General features: G+C 44.7%; 1 protein-coding gene across 1 annotated transcript in view; it reads left to right on the forward strand.

Moving 5' to 3' along the window:
- DYM (dymeclin) overlaps window positions 1–27,475 on the forward strand; it is a 374,432-nt gene that overhangs the window by 320,769 nt on the left and 26,188 nt on the right. Inside the window, exons 15-16 of the mRNA XM_008048608.1 lie at window positions 5,291–5,473; window positions 20,812–20,925. Of these exons, the coding sequence (XP_008046799.1) occupies window positions 5,291–5,473; window positions 20,812–20,925 (297 nt within the window). The remainder of the gene's footprint in view (window positions 1–5,290; window positions 5,474–20,811; window positions 20,926–27,475) is intronic.

The raw sequence follows: 27,475 nt of genomic DNA on the forward strand, positions 1-27,475 counted from the left end.
CTCAAAAAAAAAAAAAAAAACTTGGAGCGTCAAGTATATCACTCTGTTTGTTTCAGCAAATTACTCATTTAAACATTGAGAAGAAGTTCTCAGTGTATTTGAAAGCATACGCTATTAGCAGATAAGTAATTTTTGAAATGTAGGTTTACTATGTCAGGGCTTATACTTAACGTAAATGGGTGTATGAAATATATATGAACATAAAATTCTGTAGAACACTAATATGTTGACTTAACTTATGTTTCAAAAGAAGGCATACTGTCTCATTGGGTTGCCCTTAAGTGACCTTGACAGAGAATTATGAAACTTGACATTTCTTCCTCCTTCTCTACTAATTCAAACACCAAAATGAGATGAAAATATAATTGAGAGAACTTTCAGTCAAGATTATCTTGTTAGTTCCAAATTTGAAGCCTAATCTCCTCCCCTTTGCTCCAAAATCATTAACAGTAATAGATGAACCCTAACGAGGAAACATTTAAAACACATAGTAGCCGGGCTCGGTGGCTCAGCCTGTAATCCCACGCCTTTGGGAGGCTGAGGTGAGTGGATTGGCTGAGCCCGCGGATTCGACCCCCACCTGGGCAGGTGAAACCTCATCTCTACAATAAATCAAAAAATTAGCCGGGCGTGGTAGCGCACACCTGTAATTCCGGCTACTCAGAAGGCTGAGACGGAAGGATCGCCGGAGCCCAGCAGGTCAAGGCTGCGGTGGCCGGGAGCGGCCACTGCACTTCAGTCTGGGCGACAGAGTGAGACTCCAACTCAAAAAAAAATAAAAAAATAAAATAAAACATATAGTCACATGCCAAAATGTGAAAACTATTTCTTGATGAACCAGAAACAGAAAAAAACCATCAAAGCAGGGAGCGGGGTCTGAAAACTTGTGTCTGCTAGTCGAGGAGGAGGGGGAGCGGTCAGAGGCTCAGCTCCTGTTGATGAAGTGCTGAAGACCCCAGGGGAGAGGCAGGATGCTAGCACAGTCCCTGCTGGCAACTGGGAGCTGGAATCGACCTTTTGTTGAAAAGAGCCTAGACACGCATGCTATTAATGACCATGAGGTTCTATGTCCAGGAAGGTGGGAGCACACAGAAAGAGCCTCATGATGGCACGGGGACAAACTGATGCCGCTTGGTGACAGGCCCCACCAATCCTGTCTTCAACCTGGCTTGCTGCAGGGCAGGAGCCCCAAGGTGCCGATTATGCAACGTGGTTTCAGGCCATTTTGAGGAGAGGGATGAAACCCCACACATCCCGCCTGGGTTTGTCCAGCATCTCCTTAGTTACATAGTGGCAGTGGCGGTCTTGGTTACCAGTTGATTCTCGTGGTATCACAGTTCGTATATTTATATAACAATGGTCCCAAAGTGCAAAGTTGGGAGTACTGGCCTCTGGAATTGTTCTGTTTAATTACAAGTTAGTTAATAGCTAATCTGTTAATTAAACTAGTTAATTATTTGTTAATCTCTTACTGTACCTAATTTGTGAGTTACCCTTTATCATAGCTATACATTTTTAGGAAGAACATAGTGCGTGTAGGGTTCCGCACTGTCTGAGGTTTAGGCATGCTCTAGGGGTATTGGCACGTGTTCCCATCGATGAGGAAGGACAGCTGTGTTTGGATCCAAGCAGCAATTGTCCTGTGGTAGACACGTTCCCACTGCGCCCGCCTCCTGGTGGCCATACCCTTGTAAAAGCCCCTCACCCTGAGGGAGGATGAACTCGATAGAGTCAAGCAGAGCTGGAAGACGTCGCTTCTGAGACTGGATCGCAGAACAATTCTGGCTTCCATCGTGGGTGCCCTCTCTCACCTCGTGGGCTCTCAGGGAAGCCAGAGCCTGCGTTGCAAGCTGACAGGGGCCTGGTGTCTCCAGCCAGGAGCCACTGAGAGCCCAAGACCTGCTGGCAGATGTAAGAGTGACCCTGAGTTGTGCCTCAAGATGATGGGAAGGCTTCCAGTGCAGCCTCGCAGGTTCCCAGTTAGGCCACACCCAGGATCCCAACCCACATAAATGTGTTCTTAAGAAGCTGTGTTTTAGCCGGGCTCGGTGGCTCAGGCTGAAGTGAGTGGATTGCCTGAGCCCGCGGGTTCGAGACCTGCCTGGGCAGGCGAGACCTCATCTCTACAATAAATCAAACAATTAGCTGGACGTGGTAGCGCATGCCTGTAATTCCAGCTACTCAGAAGGCAGAAGGATCACCAGAGCCCAGTAGGTCGAGGCTGTGGTGGCCGGGAGCAGCCACTGCACTCCAGTCTGGGCGACAGAGTGAGACTCCAACTCAAAAAAAAAGAAGCTGTGTTTTGGGGACATTTTTCTTCAGCAGAAGATCACTAATTAGATAATTGCAGCTAAATGGTAAGTTTAGGGCCACAAGTACTAAAGTGAAAAAAAGAAGAAAGACTGGAAATAAGTCCTAATTGTTAAATAATTAAAATAAGAGGCAGAGCGCGGTGACTCAAGCCAGCACTTTGGGAGGCTGAGGCAAGGGGATTTCCAGAGCCCATGGGTTCGAGAACAACCTGGGCAACTTGGCAAGACATCATCAAAAAATTAGCTGGGCATGGTAATGCGCACCCATAGTTCTCGCTACTTGGAAGACTGAGGTCTATGCTGGGGTGGCCGTGAGCATGCCACCGTACTCCAGCCTGGGCAACAGAGTGAGACTCCAACTCAAAAAAAAAAAAGACCAGATTAATAAAATGAGAAATAAAGGAATGATGAGAACAGTAAACAAAAGCTAGTTATTTGAAAAAAACTAATAACACTGTCAAGGCACTGGTAAGTTTTATCTTAGAAAAAAAGAAAAAGCAAAAATAAATAATATTAGAAGTGAACAGGGGCATAATTATAGAGGCAGACTTCTAAACACTGAGAGAATGTTATGCATAATAAATGTGAAGACGTAGACAAAAGGGACAACTTGGGGAGTCAGGAGTTGCACTGTTCCTGGGACTCTGCGAAATCGATAAGACACACTCATTTCTTGAATGGTGACTATCATGGAGAGACAGGTTGCTCTTGTGCAGACAGACCCACACTGCAGCCTCTGAAGAAGCGCTGAAACCTATCTGCTGTTCAAGGTGGTGGTCACAGAGGTAGCAACAAGGTGTCACTTTATATCTTTCAGACAGCGAATCTTGAAAAGAACAGTGACGCCTGCAACTGGTGAGAAAATGGAGGAGAAGGGCTTTCCTCCATTGTCTGCATCAGTGCTTTGCTATGGCTGTAAACGTCAGTGGGGGTTGACTTTGGAGAGGGTCATCCTCTGAGGTGGCTTAGATCTGTTTTTGATTTTTTTTCCCCCCTTATTTGTAGAAAATGCTTAGTCCTTCTCTCTCCAAATGTCTCTTTGGCCCCATTCTTTCTCTAATTTTCCTTCTGGGAGTCAGTTACATGCTTATTAATGCATTTCGTATGATCTTACAGCCTTTGGGATTCTGTGTTGTATTTTCCTGGGCCTTTTTTTCTCTTTGTAGTTTGTGAGATTTCTATTAGCTTGTCCTCAACTTTGCAATTCTCCTCTCAGCTCTGTCCAGTCCATTGTTAAGCCCATCCAAGGCAGTCTTCATTGCTATTTTTAAAATTCTAGCATTTGTCATTTGTCACTTTCTTACAGTTTTCAACTCTGCTGAAATTCCTCATCAATCAAACAGTAGATTTTGTAGATCAGAGCTCTTTTAGATTTTCTCGTCAATGTCTTCAATATCGTGTATCTCTGAGTCTGCTGATGACTGTCTCTTGATATGGATTTTTTTAGTTGTTTTTAGTGTGTCTCATGCACTTTGGATGTTGGACATCGTATTTAAGAAAATAGAGGCAGAGGTGAATTGTATGAAAATAGACTACCTTTTTTTCTCTCAAGCAGGGGAAGTTAACTCTCTCTGTAAAAGGCCAGATAGTCAGTGTTACTTATGGCCACACGACCTCTGAAGTATGACTTACCTGAGGCTGATACAGCTATCCTCCCATACAGTCGGCCCCTTCGTGCCCTCAGCTGCACACCCACAGTCACTCTGAACCCACCCGTGCAGAACCCTGAGGATGAGGAAAACTGACTTCTGGTGCCATTTTACATAAAGGATTGAGCATCTGTGGACAGTGGTCTTCCTGGGTGGGGTGGACAGTGTCTGCAACCAACTCCTCACAGGTAGGAAGGGCCGTCCGGCCATCCTGCCTCCTTCTGACCCATGTTGACACCCGTGTGTCTCTCTGCATCCTTTCACTTTCATCCTAACTGTATTTGTATTTCTTGTGGATGGCATGTAGTTGGGTTGTATGGTTTTTTAATCCCCCCTGCCAGTCTATGGATTTTAACCACTGCATTTATACTATTTGCAATGAATGAAGTTACTCATCTGGAATTGCCATTTGACTTTCTGTTTTCAGTTTGTTTTCTGTTTTTCATTTACCTTTTTTTCCTGCCTTCCTGTGAATACCTACACTCTTTTTGGAATTCCGTTTTGATAGCCCTGTGGTCTTTTTGGGCCTTTTTTTATGCAGATCTGCTCTGGAAGTGATAGCGTACATACATAACTCGCCACATGTTGGCAGTCCAGGTGAGCGCTAGAAGCCTTCTGCCCCTTCATTCTCTCTGTCTGCCCTTGTTTATAACATAACCATCTTAGACATTCCTTCACATTAATCGAGAACCACATCAGTGTTGTAATTTTGCTTCAACTGTATCAAATATACTGCAGAAACCAGAGGTGGAAAAGGGAGGACGTGGGTGTGTCCACGTTTGGCTCTTTCTTGTTCCTTCTTCCAAGGGGCTTGTGAGTACTGGCGCAGAGCTTTGCTGTCTTACGACTGTTTTATGCTCAGATTCCCAAGGACGGTTGGCTCTGATGAAACAGTGACAGAACCATAGTGTACTTATCTGTAAACATAAAGAGTGACATGACAGTGCCGAGAAATGAGGTCGTTTTCTGAACTAGGTGTTTTTCTTGGAAGCGGTGTGACCCTGCCACTCCCTCTAGTATGGAAGTCTCACGACTGAGGTGGCACAGTGACGGGGAGCTTTTGGGTGAGGAGCTGAGTGGTGTCCCTCCATAATCCATTATGTGAAATGCCTGATTATCACCATGCTTAGTCCAAAAGATTTTAACCCAAAGCCTTGAGTAACTGATAAACATAGTGCCAAAGAGTCTTGACAGAACTCATCTAGCAGAGCTTTTCTGCATGATCTTTCCAATGCTGTTGTCGTTTTAAAACAATTACTCTTATGTTGGTTAACACTATTGCAAGAAGAAAAACACTGACTCTGTGTTGGGGTTTCCTCTCGTTATAAGGCACAAGACCTAAATGTCATTGAAGAAGTGATTCGGATGATGTTAGAAATAATCAACTCCTGCCTGACAAATTCTCTTCACCACAACCCGAACTTGGTGTATGCCCTGCTCTACAAACGAGACCTCTTTGAACAATTTCGCACTCACCCTTCATTTCAGGATATAATGCAAAATATTGATCTGGTAAGTGTGAATGGAGATATTTATTATGATTCTTTTTTAAGTACTAAGGCAGAGAAAGTTTAATTTAGCAACCCTTGCTAAGAACTTCAGTATAAGTCTCTTCTTTCAACATTACTTACATTTGCAGTCTGTTTTGCTATAATTGTATCCTATTTTTCTGTGTGTGTTTATCATATATACACATGCATGCATGTTTAATAGAATTGAGATCATACACTGCACACTTCTCTGTTATGCCATTTTCACTTAACATTTAGATCACCTGCCTTTTTCTATAGGGGTCATCAGTTCTTTGAAAATCTCACATTTTCATTTAGCCCATACTGTAGATGTCCTAAAATATATTTAACCATTATCCTGTTATTACTTATTTTCTCCTAATGTTTTATGCCAATCATAATTAACTAACAATGCGTAAATAAGTCTTATCTCATATTTTGAAATTAATTACTAGTATGGTTGAATATTTTCCACAGCTCTGTGAATTTTTGCTTCCTGTCCTTTTAGAAATACTTTTTGCTGAATTTTCTGTCATCATATTACTGTTTCTGATTCAGCTAGGTTTTGTAAATATTTCTTGATTTGCTAATATTGAGCCTAACAGTGCTAGACTCAAAAGTAAACTGAAGAGCCACTGTCCTGTCCTTGTGTGAGTTGTTTTTAGGAAGATGCTTAATAATTTAATTATCATCCAACATCACCATAGGCTTTCCATCATAAGTAGGCACGTGCCCATACCTTTTCCGAGGGTGTGCACCCAGCAGCAGGACTGCTGGGGGGCAGTCCGTGAGTAACTCCTGTGGCTTCACATCCTTGCAGACACTTAGTTTGATGGTCTTGTCCCATGTATAATGACATCTCATTGCAGTTTTAATTTGTAGTTTCTTGGTTAGTAATGAGGCTAAGAGTATTCGTGTGCTTACAGCCCGTTTGGATCCATCTTTTGGGAAGTACCTGCTCAAGTCTTGCCAGTTTTTCTATTGAATTGTTTATATTTTTCTTATTAATTTGGTGTTTTATTACTATTCTGTTACGTTCTAGACTCTTGACCTTTCTTGGTTATGTGTTGCGAATATCCCATCAGCACAACTGTACAATTCTGGAAACGCTAAAACTCCTCTCAAAACGGGCAAGCAGATGAGGTTGAGGGTGTGAACCCCATAGTGGACTGCTGGGTAATGGTGTCGCGGCACATGGGGCATTCAGCCTCCTCTCTCCCGGAAGCCCTGCCCCGGCTGCTCCTGCATGTACTGGCTGCCCTGCACAGCAGCAGTGTCCCCCTGGGAGCCCCTGCGCTGTTCTCCGCTGGTCTTGCTGCCTTCTTCCAGGATTATTGCTTTGTGCTGATGAAGCAGAAGCTGCAGTTGCTTTCTGGGAAGAGGATGTATACGAGATCTTTTTTTTGTTTTTTGGTTTTTTTCTAATTTCTCAGTCTGAGGTAGTTGTCTTCTCCCCTTATGTACAGCCTGGACTCTGTGGAAGCTTTTCTGATCTCTGTATTCCTGTGTCCTGAAATGCCATGATTTGCTGTACGTGGATAATCACATTGAGTCCTTGAGGGCTTGTTTAGTCTTGAGACTCATGCCCAGTACGTCAAATATTCTTTTAGATTATTTCTTTCCTGCTGCTTCTGTGGGAAACTTCCTAGTCCCATTACCTTGGGAGTCCCCTGACTTTTCAGGCTCATTAAACCTCATTTCCTGGGCTGGTCCGTGTCATCAGGTAGGAATGCTCCAGCCTTGCGTGCCTGGGACCAGTAAGCCTGTCTGGCAGGGCTTTGGAAGCTGAGTGAGAGGAGACTAGGCCAAGCAGGAGATGGTAAAGGTGAAGCCTGGCCTTGGAGTGGAAACCTCCTGTTTCCTTTCAGGGTGGCAGCAACACACAGATTCTGATAAAATTTAGACATGTGAGAATGTCTCTCTCTGTTCTCAAAAGCCCATTTACCAAAGGAGGCTATTCTTCTCTTGTCCCCGTAGCGTCTTGTGTAGCTGTCAGGTACTTAGTTGAAATCAACGTTGGCTGGGCACCTAGTCTTCCATGCTCCAGCCTCGTGACACTTAGGATGTGTCAGCTACTCAACGCTCTGGAGCCTGCACGATTATGTGAGTTGAACCACTACTGAGTGTGCTGTTGCAGGCCTGTTCAATGATTTGCTCCGACTCACTGCTGTTTCATGACTACTAGTGAACAGAAATCAATATGGAAGCTCCTGGCTTTCGGTTTAATTGGTGTTCTCGTTTGCCTTCCTTGAGTTGCTTCAACTGTATACCTAAGGGTTACAGCTGTAGCAGAATATTTTGCTATGTACATGCACGTCTTTTCCCTAAACATATGTGAACATCATTCAGATGTCATTAACAGAGCTGGAGAGCAGGTACAGTTGCCATCAGTGCAGTCAAGACACAGCAGAAACACCATTGCACATGAGCTTATCTGTTTCTTAGAGCTAGGCCTGACAATTCAGGCAAACCGTGATGTTCTTGATGTTAAGAGCCAGTACTAGACTGAGCTCGGTGGCTCAGCCTGTAATCCAAGCACTTTAGGAGGCCAAGGAAAGTGGATTGTCTGAGCCCATGGGTTCAAGACCAGCCTGGGCAACTCGGCGAGACCTGGTCTCTACAATAAAACAAAAATTAGCCAGGCGTGGTAATGCATGCCCGTAATTCTGGCTACTTGAAAGGCTGAGGCGGAAGGATCGCCGGAGCCCAGCAGGTCAACACTGTGGTGGCCATGAATGTGCCACTGACAAGATCATGAAGCAAATTACTGCCCAATGGACACCCAACATGAGTTAACCCTGTCTTCTTTAGTGGGATAGATGACTTCCGACACTGCTAGGCTGTGGTCTACAGGCTAAGAATGTTCCCACTACACAGTTGCCCCGGCCACTGAAGGGTTGCAGTGCTGTGGGGGAATTGTTTTTCTCTGTGAGGGCAGCTTGACAGGCCCGTTATTGTCTCTCAGAAACTACTTCTAGCCATGCTAGTCGCAGATTTGTCCAAATTCACTTCTGTTTCTTGTTAGTACTATTTTTGGAAGTAAAATAGTGAGTTTAAGACATATGCTTGTGAGTAAAGGCTTAACAAAACTCTTTCTCCTTTGACATGAGATATTGGCCTTGGGTTAAACTGCTTCTAGCTCGATTCTCTGGAAGTCTAGTGCAGGTGGAATGTCAACTGTGTTATCAGGTAACACTCTGTGATAAAGCGATGGTTGGATAGAACGACATTGGAAGGAGAAGCGGAGTCTTGGTTGGTAGCACGATGAATGAGCTGTGAATGCTTGATGGGAAGCTGTCACCGTGGGCATCTCTGAGTGAGAGAACTTTTGCAACCAGGCATGTCCTTTACAGGCTCCCGGAAGCTGAGACTGTCAATAGGATGTTGACTTCTGTTTGGGACATGGTTTCTTAGCGGGCAGCCATTGCATGCACCCACCAGAGTCCTGTTCTCCTGCATCTGAGCTGTCATTTGAGGGGCCAGGGCCAACACTGCTGTGGGGATTCCATGGAAAACCAGAGCCTGTGGCTATGCTGTTGGCCTGCTGTTTTTCCTGTTCTTTTATTCTTTTGAATTAATCTGGTACCAGCTGGCCTGCTGTAATCTTGAGACTCTCTCTGTCTAATTGGGCATATCCTCCGAGAGCAGGCCTTGTAATGTTAAAACGGTGTTTTCTTGTATTTGCTTATGAATATGAATCTTTCAAACTCCAGGGCGGGAGAGACTCCTAGATTTACTCAGGTCTTTGCATTATAGAGATACCCAACACGTCCCTTCCAAGCCTCCGCATCTCCAAGCTGTGCCATCCGTTCATTTCAGCCTGCCCTGCGGCAGCCCTCTGCCCCAGCCATCCTGACTTTCTCCTTTCTCTGGATCACTCTGATCCCTATTCTTTGTTGGGTCCTTCCTAGCTCTCCTTTTTGCTTTCTTGAAGGATCATCACCTGAACTGTGCACTGCCCGCACTGGTATGCTCCAGTAGGTGGGCAGTGCTCTGCTGAGTTCCAGATTCTTTCACTGTGAGGACCAGATTTTCTTTGTGTTTCGGATAAAAGACTAAACCAGAGGCTTTTCCTGTGGTCATGGCTGTAGTTCGGTGGGCCATCAGGCTGTGATGCATCGTTTGGGTCATGTAGCTCTAAAAATGTACTTAGACCCCCGACAGCCGCCTGCCCCCTCCTGCTCCCTGTGCGCCCGCCAGGCCTCATGGCCCGCTTGCTGGCCATCCTCTGCATTGCCTCATGTAGCTCACAGCAAAAACAAACCTGTAGGTTGCTTCATTTTAATTTTCAGTGTACAGATGAGGGAGCCAGCTCACAGAGAATAATCATATATTCAGAAATGATGGAGCCAGGACTCAGGCCCAGGAGCGGAACAAGAAGTCCCGGTTTGTAATCGTCGTACCCCATTGCTAACTTGTTCATGGAATGGAAACATGGGCAGCTCCCAGACCTGGAGCTCCCACCGTCTGGATTCTCCTTCAAGATCACCTCGACCCACAGCAAATCGGTCTTTACTCTATCAGTGGTGGAAATGAAGAACATTCTTTGTGACAAAGCTGTTGAGATCCTTTAAAATGTCTCTGAGAGACCAGGATCAGCAGCTTAACCTGTAATCCCAGCACTTTGGGAGGCCGAGGCAAGTGGATTGCCTGAGCCTGTAGGTTCGAGACTAGACGGGGCAACTTGGTGAGACCTCGTCTCTATAATAAATCAACAATTAGCCAAGCCTGGTAGTGCATGCCTGTAATTCTGGCTACTTGGAAGACTGAGGTAGAAGGATCACCGGAGCCCAGCAGGTTGAGACTGGAGTGGCCGTGGGCATGCCACTGCACTCCACCCCGGGCGATGGAGTGAGACTCCAACTCAAAAAAAAAAAAAAAAATGTTTCCGAGAGCCAGATGTGGTGGTACGTGCCTACAATCCCAGCTACTCAGGAGGTTGAGGCAGGAGAATTTCTTGAGGCCAAGAGCTTGAGACCAGTCTGGACAACATAGCAAGACCCCATCTCTTTTTTGAAAAAAAGTCTCTGAAAGACTATATATATATATATATATATATATATATTTTTTTTTTTTTTTTTTTTTTTAGTTTGTTTTGTGAGGACCTACGAACTTAGCAAAGAATTTAAGCTTGTCTCCCTTGGAAGCAATGAAAAGCAAAGAAAAGAGGAGGAAGCAGGAAGAAGGACCCTGCTCACAGCACAGTGCAGAGCCCATGGAAATGAAGCGGGTTATATGTTGGACTTAGGTCCAGTGCTTTTGCTGTCTGTCTTTGTCAGACTATATTCAGTGAAAACTGCATTCTCAGGCTAGATGTTTGGCTCTGTGCTGTTGAGCAGTTCTTAACGCTAAGGGTGTAAATGCCTGGGCCATTTTAAGCACGCCTACCAAGTGTGAAGGGAGGCTAGCTACCTCCTGTGCATGATCCTCTTGACTGTCCTTGAGCCATGTCAGCTTGGATTCTCCTCCTGCTTCAGGAGAGAGAGCCAGGGAGGCTTCTCCCGCCTAGATAATGATCACAGGGTTTGATCACTGTGGGTTATTTACCTATGCACTGTCTCACTGGCCTTCTTCCCTGGGGGTTCGAGGGGGACAGAGCAGGACGAAATAGTTGGCTTGAGGTCACTCCACCAGGCCTTGAATCCAGGTCTTCTCGTTCTAGATCCCATTCTTTACAACTCGCTTGGATAAACCGAAGTGTAAGATTCAGTATGAACAGGCCTTTCCACAGCTTTTCCTCGAGCACTACCATCCAGATTAGCACTGGGCTCACGGGAGATCATTAAAAACTTTAAACTCCTTTCACATATGTTAAAACGATGCTGTGACAAGGATATAAATACTATCTTTCCTTTTTACCTTTTTCAGCACTTTACCTTCCCCTTCCCTCCCCCAGGTATGCCTGAAATTTTGGCTTCAGCAAGCTTTTGCTAATTTCTTCTTTGGGGCTTTAACCTTGAAAAGTGTTAGTAGAAGAGACGAGGGTCTGCTGTCATTTTTGGCTGGCAGGGAGTTGAGAGTTGATATTTTTCATTAAGACGTTCGACAAGGCTCAGTATCACAGACAGAAGTGACTAACCTTGCAGCACTTCTAACTTCTGCTGATGAAGTTGGGCATATGTTTCCCAAGTGGCCAGACTTTTTGTTACTCGCTGGTATGTGTCCCTCCCATCTGAAGCATCAGATGATATGATCTTGCTGAATTAAGCAGCAAGGCAAAGTAGAATTACCACACCAGATAAGAGAGGACACGAAAGAAATTTCCCCATTGCCTAAGGCAGGAATGGCTGAGTCTTAGTGAACAAATGCCATGAACTACAGTCATGTAGTACAGTGAAGGCAGGAGTTATTTCTATCTCTGGACAGTGTAGAATTCCCATCAGACCTTGTGTATTTTCAGAACTGACCATCTTTACTGAACTCTAACTAGTGTGTCCAGTTGCCTATTTTTGTCAGTCCCATGAACGTTGAACAAGGTTAAATTATCATTCTTGGTTTTCTCAAAAAAAAAAAAAAAACACACAAAATAAAACTTTTTCTTCCACAGTCTTTCTCATCTCAATAGATGGCATCATTATCTACCCATCAGCTTAAAAATAAAAGAACAAGAAAGGGAATAATGAGAGCTAGCTGGATGCAGGTGGGAGGTTGCAACTTTAAAGAGAGTGGTCAGAGAAGGCCCTTCAGAGGGTGCATGTGAGCTGAGACTTGAAGGAGGTGGAGACTGGGCCATGCAGCTGTCTGGTATTCCAGGCACTAGATGGGTAGGCTAGAGGGATAGGGAACTGTCTGGGAAAGAGGAGTGAGTGTTTTGAGATGGGGGGAGGTGGTTACAGGGTGTGCCTAATTTGTCAAAAGTCACTGAACTGCAATTAAAATAGGTTGATTCATTTTATTGTACAAAATAGTACTTTAATACATTTACCACTGAAAAACTTCCTAGAGTGGACTTCTGCTGATGATATAGAAAGAGTTCTTCTAACAAAGGAAAAGAGATAAACTACAGAATTGTAACTTTTCTTGAGTTCTTCAATGAGTTGAGGCCACAGGGCAGCCAAATAGTCAGAATCTAGGAGGGATAGGCCCACCATTCCCCAAGTCAAGGTGAGACACCAGTCCTGGGTTGCCTGTGGCTAAGCACGGGACTGGGTAGCCACCATTCACGTGGGTAAAAAAAAATCAGGTGCAGTTTTAGCAATTTCCTAAAGGTCAAGTGTGGACTCGGGTGACATTGCAGGAGACCCAGGCACCAGAGAAATTTGCACTCACATGCTCTTTCCCTGGGACTGGGGGAAGGGCAGGAAGCCAGAGAGAGCCTCCCAAGGTGAGGCAAACATGGAAAAATGTGTAACTCCATGCCCCGCCAGGTCCTTCCTTCATAGGGTGTGAAAGCCTAAGGTTGCTGGGGGAGGAGCACAAACCTTGTGGCCCTCAGGGCATGGGCACAGACCAGTGTTGCTGGGAAAAGATACAAGACAAAGCTTTTGCCTGTGGGAAGGGGCAGGAAGCCATCCCAGCCCCAAGAGTCTGTCAGAACACCATTAGAGCGAGCCTGCCACAAAACTCGCCACAGATTCATGGCAGAGTTTGGCTGCCAGAAGAAAGGGGAAAAAAGCTTAGAAAACCTCATGCTCTAGACCTATGCATACAGAGCCCCACTTAAGACTGGGCTCCTAGGACAGCAGCTCCAGGGTGACAGAGAGCCCCCTGTCTTCTGCCACCAACCTCACAAGTCCTGAGAAACAAACCGCAGCAGTCCGCCACTGGCAAAGGATTGGGGGTGTGGACACAGACCTTGCTGTGACCCAGGCACACAGGGATAACTGAAAGCAGAAAGTGGAGCAGAGCATTGAAAAGCCAACTGAGCAGAAGCATCGTCAGAAGCTGTGGGGCACTGGAGGTAGCTCTGGCAATGAGGAGACGCCACTCCCGCTCACCTTCTATTGGTTCAGCCCAAGCCTGACCAGAGAAGAGGAGTACCCACCCAACATAGATGGCATCTACCTCAACTCCACAGTTCTTCACATGATGGCCCACATTCACCACATGTTACGGAACACACACACACAAACCAAGAAGAGAAATCATATTGGAGACAACAGAACCAGACTCAGTGATGACTCATCTCGGAATCATTAGAGCCTTTGAATTGTGAGTAATAGGTTAAATGCTCTAGTGTGAAGGCCAACGGTATGTGGCCCATAGGCCATATCCAGCCCATGACTTGTGTTTGTACAGCCTGTGAACCATTTTTAAAGAGTTGCTTAAAAAGAAGATGTGACAGAGACTGCATTGTGACTCTCAAAGTTTCAAATATCTACTACCTGGCCCTATACAGGAAATTTTGCCAACCTCTGACCTAGGGGAAAAGATGACAACATGTAGAAACAGATGGAGAATTCCAGAAAGATGAGAATTATAGGAAAAAATAAGATGGGAATGCTAAAAGTAAAAATATGATATTACAGATAAATAATTGCTGTGACTGACTCATAAAGGACTTGGGCATAGCCATGGAAAAAATCTGATCTTAAAGATACATCAGTAGAATTACACAAACAAACACAATAAGAGGGAAAAATGTGAACAGTGAGCACAGAACAGCTGAGAGCTATAAGATGATACCTGATAATCCAGGACACATATGGCTGGAGTCCCAAAAGGAGAAGAGAAAGAGAACAGGGCAGAAGGGATATTTGAAGAAGTCTGAAGGTCCCCAATCAGGATAAATCCTCTTTTTAAAAAAGACATAAACATCTGAAAAGCAGAGATAAAAGAAAAATTACAATCTCAGATGCAGCCAGAGAAAACAGCACATTGTATACAGAGGAGCAAAGAGGGCAGCAGTCTGATCCTCGGCAGATCAGATACCAAAGTGACATCTTATAAAGCTCAGGTGAAAGAGATCTCATCAGCCCAGAAGTCATGCCCCAGAAGATGTCTTTACAGAAAACAAAGACATGTTCAGACAAAAACTGGGAACCTATTGCTAATAACTGTTATACGTAACAGAAACTTACAAACAGTATAATCCTGAAGAGTCCCCAAATGATAAAAATTAAGGAAAACATAAAAGACTTTTTCTTGTGTTGATCCATGCTATAAGATCACTGACTGTCTAAAGAAGGGGGCAGCAGACAGATAGTAAGTATTTCAGGCTTTCTGGACCATGTGGTCTCTGTCACTTGGCCCTGCTGTAGTCCGGTAGCAGCCACAGACAACAAGTGGGCACGTGGGCATGGCTGTGCTCTAGTAATAACTCACTTACAAGAACAGACAGCAGGCCGGGTTTGGCCCATAGGCTAGAGGTTCCCAACACCTTGTCTAAAACAAAACTAGCAGCAATGTATTGTGGGGTTTATCACACATGCAGAAGTAAGGTGTTGTCTGTCCACAGTAGCCCAAAGGAAGGGAGGGAGGAATTGGAAGTTGGCACATATGTCCAGAGGTCTCATGGGTCTGGCGTGTTATGAGCAAAGGCACTGACTGCCCTTCATGCTAGATGATCTTTTAAAGATGCTTGTGTCTCCCTCTGGACCAAAGGCAGGCATGCCTACTGATGGTTATCAGAGATCCAGGTTCCCTCAGCTCGGAATTCTGTTCTATAATACAATCTACCACACATGCAGGTTTGGCCTGCCCCTTGTCACACCCTCTTGCGTGACTGTGGGTTGGGGAACCCATGCAATAATCACTGCTATTGGCTCTGCCCATGAAATCTCTGTCTTCCTCCAGGACCTGTGAAGCTAAGGACGGCCTAACCCGTGAACTCACAAGTAGAGTACAGTTTCGGGCTCTTCACAATGGGCAGTGGCATCAAATTATTTGAAGGCAGACTGAGATAAAGATGTACATTACACTAAAGAAAAAGAAACAGAGATATAGCCAGTAAACCAAAGATGAAGATAAAATAGAATCATAAATTATACTCAGTCCAAAGCAGACTACATTATAGTGAAACAAATAGAAAATGACAAGCGACATGGTAGAGTTAAAATCCATCTGTGCCAATAATTAAATTAAATGTGAACACTCCTGATGCCTTAATCACAAGACAGAAATTTTCAGATTGGATAAAAAGTCAGACCTAATTTTGCGCCGTCTATAAGAAGCCCACTTTAAGTATAAAGACTTAGATAAGTTAAAAGTAAATGAAAGGAAGAAGTTTTGCCATGCAAGCACTGCTCACAAGAAACATGCAGTGACCATAATGATAGCAGAGTCGACTTCAGTGCAAGGAATGTCCCCAGAGGTAAAGAGGGACACCACACAGTCAAAGGTTGGTTCACCAAGAAGACACAACAGTTCCAGATGTGTGCGTGCCTTACAACGGAGCTTCAAAATACACAGAACAGAAGACGACAGAACCGCAGGAAGAAACGGACAAGCCACATTTATGACTCCAAAAGTCAGCACAGCTTCCTCAGTAGTTGATCCAGCAAATAAACGGAAAGTAGTCCGCTATGGACGACCCAAGCAACACTACCAGCCTGAGTGACTGACATTCACAGGTCACAGGACAGCATCAGCACACATGAAGCACTCACTACAGGTAGGCCATATTTGGGTCTATCCTAAAACAAACCTCAACTCATTTAAAAGACTTGAAACCATACCAAGTATGTTCTTTGACCATAGTTAAATTAAACTAGAAATCAATAAGAAGAGTATCTGGAAAATCTTCTAATATTTGAAAATGAACATTACACCTATGGGTCAAAGAGAAGGTCACAAGGGAAATGGAACAAATTTAAAGTGAGCAAAAATAAAAATGCATATATCAAAGTTTCTGGAGCACACTGGAAGCTCAGAGGGAAACTTACAATATTAGTAAGTTAATGTCTACAATGCAAAGTGCCTTGCCACATGGTCTCACAATGTTAGCGGGACTATCATTATTACTAGGTGCATATCGGTTCCCTCATTTACAAAGTGATACTTTGCCACATCATGGTATTGGTTCCTCTCAGTAGATGCAGCAGCATAGTATAAGGAAAGCCAGAATCTGAACCCACACAGTCTGACTCCAGGCAGGTTCTCTAAACCCCTGCATCTAGATCAGCCATCCCCAGCCTTCTTGGCATCAGGGACCAGTTTCATGAAAGACAATTTTTCCATGGATGTGGGGTAGGGGGTGGTTTCAGGGTGATTCAGGCATATAACATTTATTGTGTACTTTATTTCTATTATTATTACATTGTAATATATCATGAAATAATCATACAGCCCACTTTTTTTTTAAAGCGTGGACAGAAGTGGTAAGTAAAATAATGGGCAGGCCACACGTGGACTAAAATAAGTGTAGGATTCTGACTTAAAGCCTGCCACCAGATGCAGCTGTACAATTGAAGTATATCACTCACTTGCCACTCACTGAGAGGGTTTTGCTACGAGTCTGCCAGCAGTTGATTTATTACGGTCTCTGTGCCGTCAAACCTCACTGCTCATGTTCATCTGTATTTGCAGCCGCTCCCCAGAGCTAGCATCACCGCCTCAATCCACCTTAGATCATCAAGCATGAGATCCTCATAAGGAACATGCACCCTAGATCCCCCACATATCCGCTTCACAATAGGGTTCGTGCTCCTGTGAGAATCTAATGCTGCTGCTGATCTGACAGGAGGCAGAGCTCAAGCAGTAATATGCGTGATGGGGAACAGCTGTGAAGACAGACGAAGCTTCACTTGCTCACCTGCTGCTCACTTCCTGCTGTCCATGGGCTCGAGGTTGGGAACCTCTGATATAAAAGGATTTGAGTGTCTTACGAGTCAGTCGCGTTGTTAGTAAATGTCAGAGGCAAGACCAAAGCCTGGGCCTTCTGACTTTGAGTAGTTCATAGTCTACCATGCTTTCTGATCTATTTAATTATACAAATTTGATCTGTTTTATCCCCCGCAATTACATTGTATCTTTCTTAAAGTCAGAACATATCATCTGTTTCCTTTGTAAATCCTCTGAAGAGCTCTTTTACTGAATAGGTTGTCACATGTAGTGATAAAACACAAAAACTTGAGAGAAACCCAAACAAGTCGATGAGGAAATATGTGTGCATTTTACATGTTTATCATTGTCTTTAAAAAAAAAAAAAACTCTACTTCTGCCTCTTGGGAGAGTGGCCATTTAGCAGCAAAAGTTTCTGCCTGTCTGGTACACACTGACTCCTTTTTACACTCCTCCGCCCCAGAAAATCTTGTTTCTACAAATCTGTGCTCTAATGATCATTCACTAGTCTCGTGACAGGTGGTTAGATGTGATTTTTGACATTACTCGAAGGGTACAACTGACTAATCAGAACATGACACTGGGTAATCACTGTTCAAAGCTGATGGCATCATGAGGTCATGTGCTGTACTTGAAATTCATGGACTGCAGCCAAATATGGTAGGTGGAGGGAAGCTGTAAAACACACACTGCAGAGAAGTACCTTCCTTTGAAAGGTTGCCTTTGAGAGACACCAAGAAAACATTCATTCCCACACAAACTAAAGGTTTTCCTGTTATTGACTGTGACTTGTATGGAGACATTTTAAGAGGAATGAGTTTAGCTATTTTAACAATATTTTTCATTGCTGTGCAAGTCAATAAAAACCTATTGTATTAGGTTGCTGCAAAAGTAATTGCGGTTTCAGACCATGAATTTTCAATCATTTTAACTAGGCTCAAACACATATTTATTAACAAAAGTAGGGACCATTGCAATCGACACATTTTTACGGATGAGAAACAAACATTGTTTATTCCTGTAGCATAAAAATCCATGCTTTGGGATTCGATGAACTCTTGAAACGCATTTTCTGCATCCTGCTGGTTGTGGAAGCATTGTCCCTGCCAAAAGTTGTCGTGATGCTTGAAGAAGTGGTAGTCAGTTGGCAGGAGGTCAGGTAAATATGGCGGGTGAGGCAAAACTTTGTAGCCCAATTTGTTCAACTTTTGAAGCATTGGTTGTACGAGGTGCGGTCAGGCATTGTTGTGGAGAATTGGGCCCTTTCTGTTGACCAATGCCGGCTGCAGACATTGCAGTTTTCGGTGCATCTCATGGATTTGCTGAGCATCCTTCTCAGATGTCATGGTTTCGCCGAGATTCAGAAAACTGTAGTGGATCAGACCAGCAGCAGACGACCAGACAGTGACCAGAGCCTTTTTTGGGTGCAAGTTTGGCTTTGGGAAGTGCTTTGGAGATTCTTCTCAGTCCCACCACTGAGCTGACCGTTGCCAGTCATCGTATACAATCCGCTTTTCGGTACACATCACAATCCGTTTGAGAAATGGTTCATTGTTGTGAAGAAAAAGAGAAAAGGACTCTTTGAAATGATGATTCTTTTTATTTTCAGTCAGCTCATGAGGCACTCACTTATTGAGCTTTTTCACCTTCCCAATTTGCTCCAAATGCTGAATGACCATAGAAAGGTTGACGTTGAGTTCTTCGCATTCATGTTAGTTGTAAGAGGATCGGCTTCGATGATTGCTCTCAGTTGGTCATTGTCAACTTCCAATGGCCGACCACTATGCTCCTCTTCTTCAAGACTCTTGTCTCCTTTGCAAAACTTCTTGACCCACCACTGCCCTGTGTGTTCGATAGCAATTCCTGGGCAAAATGCATTGTGGATGTTGCGAGTTGTCTCCACTGGTTTACAACCCATTTTGAACTTGAATAAGAAAATTGCTCACATTTGCTTTTTGTCTAACATCATTTGCATAGTCTAAAATAAATATAAAATAAGCAGCAAGTAATAAGTCAGCAAAAAATAAAGCAAGAAATGCACATTTAAATGATGTATAACATGACCACATTTATTTAAAAATGTATTTCAATATCAAACAGCAAACATCAACAATGCAAAAACCGAAATTACTCTTGCACAAATCTAATGGTAATTATCACTAAAATTGCTGTTATGTGCAAAATTCTAACTGGTAGATGGAAATACAAATTCGCGTCTAATCCAGTAGTAGGAAATACAAGTTCATGTCTAATCAGGTAGTAAGAAATACAAATTTCATGTCTAACTGGGTTGTAAGAAATAAAAGTTAATGTCTAATCGGATAGTAAGAAATACAAGTTCACGTCTAACTGAGTAGTAGGAAATACGAGTTCAGGTCCAGCCTGGTAGTAGGAAATACATGTTCATGTCTAGCCTGGTAGTAAGAAATACAAGTTCATGTCTATCCTGGTAGTAGCAAATGTGAGTTCATGTCTTTCCTGGTAGTAGGAAATGTGAGTTCACGTCTAGCCTGGTGGTAGGAAATATGAGTTCATGTCTAGCCTGGTAGTAGGAAATACGAGTTCATGTCTAGAATACATGAAGAATCCATGTAGTAGAATACAAAGTCATGTCTCAGCAACTTGCCAAGTAGCTGGTGGTGCAGCCAACTGCTTGAGATGAAGCAGCATCCCCTGCGCAGGCTGCCTGTCTGCACTCGTGGCCGGAGGCTTGGGGCACATGCTTGCTGACAGTCCTGGCACTAGCTATTCTTCACTTTCTAGAACAAATGCATTTTAGTGGCATTTATGTGATGTAGTGAGTTTCCTTTCCACTAGAATGGTTAAAAGTTATTGTACTCTTAAACAATTGAAATTTAGCAGAGGAATTCTGAAAGAAAATGCATAAAATTTTTACGAAGAATTGTAATGTAACATATTTTACCTATAAGGTAGAAAATATATTAAAGGAACTGTTCAACTTTCTACAAAACGCAGTACATTTTCATATTTTTGCATGCCTGACTATAAACACCAAAATGTTATTCTCTCTAACTAAAGGGTTTACAGTCTTCTTGATTTATTAACAATGTGGTTTTAAAAACAATTTGCTAGAAAAAGATGCCTTGTTTTAGTTTTTGGAAGCAGTGTTATCACCAGGATGCCGCTGTGCTGTGACCTGAAACAGCCATGGCAGGGTGCTGGGGTCCCTGTGGTAGGTATGAGGGTGCTGTGGCCACCGAAATTCACAGATAATCTCCAAGCGTCATTCTAGCCATTCGCTTTACATTCTTTTCCCATTAAGCTTTTTTGTGTTTTAAGAGAGGCACTATTAAGGCTCCAGTGGCCAGGTTTTAAGGTTTCTCTTCTCACTCTTGACGGGTGCTGTACTCCATAGGGACCGAAAGGCAGAGTCAGGTGGCAGCAAGAAGAGCAAACCCGAGAGGCTCTTAATTCCCAGAGTGACGGTCAGTCCTGAGCACTGGGGCTGGCCCGGAGGAAAGACTGTGTGGAGAGGGCTTGTGTGCTACAAGCCAGGTTCCTTCAAAGGTGACTGTGGTCATCCAGTGACCACTGAGGCAGGCACCTACTGAGCGCACGTCCATACATGTGTGCTGAACATGCTGCCTTGCTTTGCAGGTGATCACCTTCTTCAGCTCGAGGTTGCTACAGGCGGGAGCTGAGCTGTCAGTGGAGCGGGTCCTGGAGATCATTAAGCAGGGTGTGGTTGCGCTGCCCAAAGACAGGCTGAAGGTAAGATGGCCGAGAACCATTCCTCGGCGCCCTGCTCTGTCATGCTGCTGCCTCACTCGGTGTAGCTGCCAGTGTCTGAGCAGGCACTGCTCAGTCGTACACGCAGCCAGGACTTGCACTGGAAGGGGAGGTGCCTCAGAACCGGGGTGGAGGAAGCTTCTGACAGTTTGGCAAAGGAAAGCAGCACAGGAAGGACCTGCACACTCCTGCCACTGCACGTCCGTAAAGTTGCCACTGTAACACTGTAAGTCATTAGTTTACTACTAGTAAAGGGGCACTTTTTTTAACCCAGTGAAACAAGTTGTCCTATAAGGAGTATCAAGGACTGATGGGAAGATGGCAGTGAAGGTGATGACGATGACTACAGAACAGCTAAAACTTACAGGTGTGCTCCGTGCTACATGGACTCTCCGTGTTTCGCTCCTCACAACAGCGCTTAGAGGGGGGTAGTGTTATCATCCTCACCTTCTGGGACAAGGAAACTGATGCATGGAGTGGGTGCGTAGGGGCCAGAGAGATGGAGTCCAGGAAGTCTGTGCCCAGCCTGTGCTTCTGACAGCCACCCGTTTCCTGCATGCTTGGGCTGAGGTCATGAAGGAGAAGCACCCTGTGAAGGGAGGGGAAGAACCGTATTTTGGGGCGGCATTCACATTGATGTGGTGGGATGTTCCTGATGCGACCTCATGATATAAACACATATGTCAAGCCAGTAGTCCCAGAGGATAGACGGAAGGGCTTGACGGACAGGGAATGCCCAGCGTTGCAGCTTGTCTGACTTTACTGCTGCTTTTCACCCTTTTCTTTCTTTAGGCCTAGTTTCAGAGTGCTTTCTAGAGTAAGAGCACAGGGGACGGCTGACCTTCTTCATAGTGTTCTACCCCAACTGCCTTCTGTACGAGTGTTATTATTTGGGGCTGTTTTCAGCACTGTCGCTAGAGCCGCTCCTTAACAAATGCTTAGAGAGATTGCTACGGGATATAAAAACATTCCCAGTTACAACGATAGAGTTTGTAAAAAGACAGCACATGAGTCATCATGGTCAGCAGCAACATTCACACGGCACTGCACAAGGTGCCGGTGCTTCTGATATCAGCCAGGGTGGCACCACCCCGTGGTGACAGCAGGAAAACAGGCAACAGGAGAATTCACGTGTAAACATAGCCACTGCTAAGGTCCTCGGTGGGGGATGCCAGACGTGTTGCAGAAATAGGAAGGGGGGGAGTCCACAGTGGCCAGAGCTACATGGCCAAGGGGAGAGTTGGAGCAGGTGGCCAGAGAGAATGGCTGGTGCCATGTAGACCACTTTAGTGATCTGGGTTATTTTCTGAGTGAAATGGGGAACCATGTAAGATTTGAGAAGAAGAGTGGAGTGATAGGGTTTATGTTCTAACCGGATCACTCTGGCTGCTGTGTTGAGAAGCAGAGGCCAGCGAGAATGTATGTTATGGTGCAAGAGAAGTCAGCGTTGTGTTGTATGCTAGAGGGCAGCGGGTAGACACCACACTAAGACAGGTGTTAGTTCAACTTAAGGATAGACTCTCTGACTACTAATGCCACTCAGCAGTCAGTGTGCAACTTCATGAAGACATCGCGTGGGGTATCACCATGAAGGCATCACATGGAGTGCCACCATGAAGACATCACATGGAGTGAAGTGTCACTATGAAGGCATCACACAGAGTATCACCATGAAGATGTCACACGGATTATCACCATGAAGATGTTATGTGGAGTAGCACGATGAGCACATCTTGTGGAGTAGTCACTATGAAGACATCACATGGAGTATCACCATGAAAACATCATGTGAAGTAATGCAAAGAACACATCGCATGGAATATCATGATACACATGTCATGTGGAGTAGTCACCATGGACACATCACGTGGAGTAGTGACAATGAAGATGTCATGTGGAGTATCATAAACATGTCATGTGGAGTAGCCATGATGAACACATCACACTGAGTATCATGAAAACATCACATGGAGTAGTCACGATGAAGATGTCACATGAAGTATCAGCATGAAGACATCACGCAGAGTAGTCACAATGAACACATTACATGGAGTATCATGATGAAGACGTCACATGAAGTCATCACAATGAAGATACCACATGGCATAGTCATGATGAAGACACCCTGTGGAGTAGTCATGAAGATGCTGCGTGGCATAGTCATGATGAAGACGCCATGTGGAGTTGTCATGAAGACGCTGTGTGGCATAGTCATGATGAAGACGTTGCATGAAGTAGTCATGATGAAGACACCGCATGGCATAGTCATGATGAAGACGCTTTGTGGAGTAGTCACAGTGAGCACGTCATGTAGTGTATCATGAACACGTCTCATGGAGTAGTCATAATGAAGACGCCGCATGGTGTAGTCATGATGAAGACATTACATGGAGTAGTCACAATGAACACTTCATGTAGAGTATCACGATGAAGACACCACATGGAGTGGCCACGATAAAGACACCGCATAGCGTGGTCATGACAAAGACGCCACATGGCATATCCTGATGGGCTCTGGATGGTAAGCATCAGAGGAGCACTGGATGGCGGGGCTCAGATCCATGGCACAGGAGAAAAGGCTGAGAGGATTGCTGTTAGCGGAAGGTGACGCAGGATGGGCCCTGGGATAGCAGTTTTAACAGTCTGGAGTTCCATGTGATTTCAAAATGAGCTTTTGTAGAACAGTGTGCCCCGTTGCTGCCAGATAGAATCTGGAGTCTGAGGACAGGGATTCTAGTGTGTTCCCAGGCCCACCCAGCCTGCCATCCCGTCGTCTCTCTCCCTGCTTCCCTTTGCACATCCACCGCCCCAGCCAACCAGAATTGCATCTGCGCCCCACGCTTCCTCCTTTCCTGCATGGTTGAATTTGCTCCCACAGTTCTCTCTCCTTCATGTGTCATTCCCCACCTTGCTTTTTGCTTGTCCAAGTTCTGAGCCTTCACCAGAGGCCTTGGTAAGTGTAGCAACTCTTGTGGCCTTTCCTTTGACTCCCTGACATGCGCAAGTCTCCCCCCTCAGCGTGACATAGCACTCGTGCCTCTTTGAGCTTGTGTTTATGACATCTGTCTCTCCCACTCAGCTGCAACATCCTTTAGAACAGAGGCTGGGCCTGCTCGTCTGCCTTCCCAGTACCCGTCCAGTGTCATGTACACAGCAGTCGCTCTGTAAGTGTGATGAGTAGGTAGACGAAAAGCTCACTCATGTATATACTCAAAAGAGAAAGTGAAGTGGGAACTTGTCAGAATTCAAGAGTGGGGAGTAAAATTTTCTGTCTCTATACCCGCTTTTCTAATTATTGTTCTACCGTCCAGTTTGGAAGTTTAATTTGTGTGACTTTCTCTCCCTGTATTTGCCAGTCACTGCCCTAGACTCTGTGATGGGTGCAGCACTGGGCAAAACAGACCCAGATCCCTCCCCTCTTAGAACTGAGTTTTTGCGGAGAAGTTAGACAATAAGTGAGAATAATGCTACTTTAGATAGCATTAAATAATAGGAAAACTAAGAAGGACAGGAGGAAAGGCAGTGATGGGAAGAAGCCGTTGTAGGTAGGATGGTCAGAGGAGGAGATCTGAGTCAGTGTTGTTTGCTTTTTAAAAATATTTTATTGTCAAATAATGATAGACTTACAGAAAAGTTGCCAAAAGAGTGGCGAGAGTGCGTGGAAACCTTTATCCAGCTTCCCCAGTGTGATTGCCATCATGACTAGGGCGTGATCATCAAATGAGAAAGGCAGCACGGTACAGCACTGGGGACTAGACTGCAGGCCTTATGTGAAGGTCACAGCTTCTTTTCCCCAGTGCCATTTTCCTGTCCCGGAGTCCTGCCCAGAACCCACAAGGCACTGGCTGTGTCTCCTGTGTCTCCTCCCGCTTGTGACTGGTCCTCAGCCTCTTCTTCTCTTTCATGACCTTGACGTTTTTTTGTAGGCGCTGGTCAGTTATGTGTAGACTCCCTGTTAGCATGGATTTTCCTGATGCTTTCTCATACTATATTGAAGTTACACATGTGTGACAAAAATGCCGCAGACATGATGTGTCTCCCCAGTGCCTTGTATCAGTGGGCACACAACGTCACCTTGTCTCTCCTTCCTGGTATGTCATCCTTGGTCATGCGAGTCGTGTCCTGTTTGATAGGTTCCTCCAGTGAAAAGTGACTCCTTTTCCCTTTGAAGTGATGAATGCCTTGGGGCGATGCTTAGAGACTTGGCTGGTGTCCTGTTTCTCCTCCGATTCTACCTGCAGATTTACCCATTCATCAGTAGATCTGCCACCTGTGACTGCTGTGGGAGTTGCCTGGAGATTTGGCGCTTTGCTCGGTAGGTTGCAATTCAGCTCTGTCCGCTATGATTTAGCAGCTCACCCAGTGGTGCTCCGTGTCCCTGGATAACTGTCTTCTTTCCATACTTCCTCGTTTCTGGCTCATAGGATGGGCCGACTTATTGGTCTTTGCTCCCGCTGGCCCAACCGTGGGCTGCGAGGCCTGCTGTTGTCTTTTAATGATTGTATTTGGGAGCTAAGGCCTGATGTGGGGCCACCAGCATCTTGGAACACAGAGCGCCGTCCTTTCCCACCTGGTTCCCCTTCGTGAACAGTGGTGCTTCCCCACTCTGCGGCCACAGCAGGCACTGGGCTCCAGCTGATCCCCATACTTGCAACGTGCCCTGCGTCTTTCCTTCGGCATGTCTCACTGTGTCTTTAGCCCATGTTTTTCTACTTTCTCCAACCTCAGACTATATTTTCTGGTTCCCATAGTGAATGTTCTTGTCCAGGGGCTGGCCTGCGGCCACAGCAAACACTGGAAGCTTCTCCTGCATTTCACTGTAGCAGGTGCCTTACAGCAGAATGAGTTCAGGTGCAGGAAGGCCGGTGCGTTCAGTTCTCATCCTGTTCAAACCAGAAAGCCCTGTATATTCAAGACGGTGACATACAAATGGAAATGTAACTCTTGGTTTCTCACAATCATGGCTAAATAGAAAAATTAATTGATCTCAGGGAGGTCCCAGGAGAGTTTGATCTTCCTTAGTGCAAGATCCTATTGAGGCCAAGGACACGAGTGAATTTCTTTGGTGAGCTGTTGATTTTGTCCTGGAAGAGATAGCAAGAAATTGCATTCCTAACCTAGCTTGCCACCTCACTTTACGGCTGCAAGAGGAAGGAAGGTGGATGGTGCCGGTTTAAAAAGCCTATCTGAGACTAAGATCCCATGTGCTCACAGATGACATGTCATCCTCAGCTGGTTCAAATGATAGCGTGTTAGTACCACAGATGTTACTGGAAAAAAAGGCTGCTTAGCCTTATCATCAAGCCTTATCTCAACTATTTTAATCTTTTTGGATGGGGTGTTTATAATAAAATAAATTAGCTAAAACCTCTAGAGTTTAATTTATAGAATACTACAGTATCTAAAGTTGATTGAAAATTCAAGCCTTGTGTTGACTGATGTTTGTATTATACCACACAACAGCACATTACGTCTTTTTTGATGGTTTACCAATATATATTGATAGCATAGTTGTTGAGTATCTAATAATCACTTTGTATATGAGATTAGCATAAAAGAGCTGGCTTCAAACTGGAAATAATGTTCTAGTAAACTCTCTACGACAGTGTGGAATAATGTATACTTATTGATGCGTTCTTCCTAAAAACACAAATTAAACATTAAAAAGCCCAGAATCCTTTCTGACTGCCTCATGGGCTGCTGAGAGCATGACCGTGCTTCTCGCATGTGAGAGATTTGCCAGCCAGCATCAGCTGAAGGAGACTTGCCGAGTTCCTGAAGTGTCCCCAGCCTTGCAGAATGGAAGCCGAATTTGTGGAAGAACTATTCTTCCGGTGTGGGGCAAGTAAACGTTAAGACCTGGAAGCCCCGTGGCGTGGTAATTGACTTTCAACCAAATAAAATATTTTTCAATCAAATATTATTTGACATAGCCTTCTAAAATATTTGGGCAATATCCTGTGTGGGAATATATACTCTTTGGGTAAGTCTGTCTATACAGTTAAACAACTTGGCTGCTCAGAGTAAACAGTATTAATACCACTCCAAACATTTTCTTCTTACTGGTATTCCATGGAGTCTGAGAAAAGCAACACCAGGTAATTATTTTTTCCAGGCTCTCCTGCTTAAACAGAGCCCTGAAGCACAAGCTCTAGAATCCTCAGTGGCTCGTTTGCCTTCAGGCGTCGAAGGAAACAAAGCCCATATGTCCCCTGGGAGCTGAGTTCAAGCCTTGCTCAAGGCCCTCCCTGTCAGTATCTGTGGGGGGGGGGGGGGTTCTTTATTATTATGCTACACCAATCTAATGAGCTTGGTATTGGTACTTGAACAGGGATATATATCTTTGGAACAAAATTGAGATTCCATAAGCGAAACCTCAATTTCTCAGGCAACTCATCTTCGCGAAAGCCTCAAACACCTACCACAGGGGAGAGGAGAACCTATTCAGTAAATGGTGCTGGGAAAACTGGCTGACCACATGCATAAGATTGAACAGGACTCCTATCTATCCCCATACACTAAAATTAACTCC

This window comes from Carlito syrichta, unplaced genomic scaffold, assembly GCF_000164805.1.
Source record: "Carlito syrichta isolate Samal-C Ts95f unplaced genomic scaffold, Tarsius_syrichta-2.0.1 Scaffold126426, whole genome shotgun sequence".
NCBI lineage: Eukaryota > Metazoa > Chordata > Mammalia > Primates > Tarsiidae > Carlito > Carlito syrichta.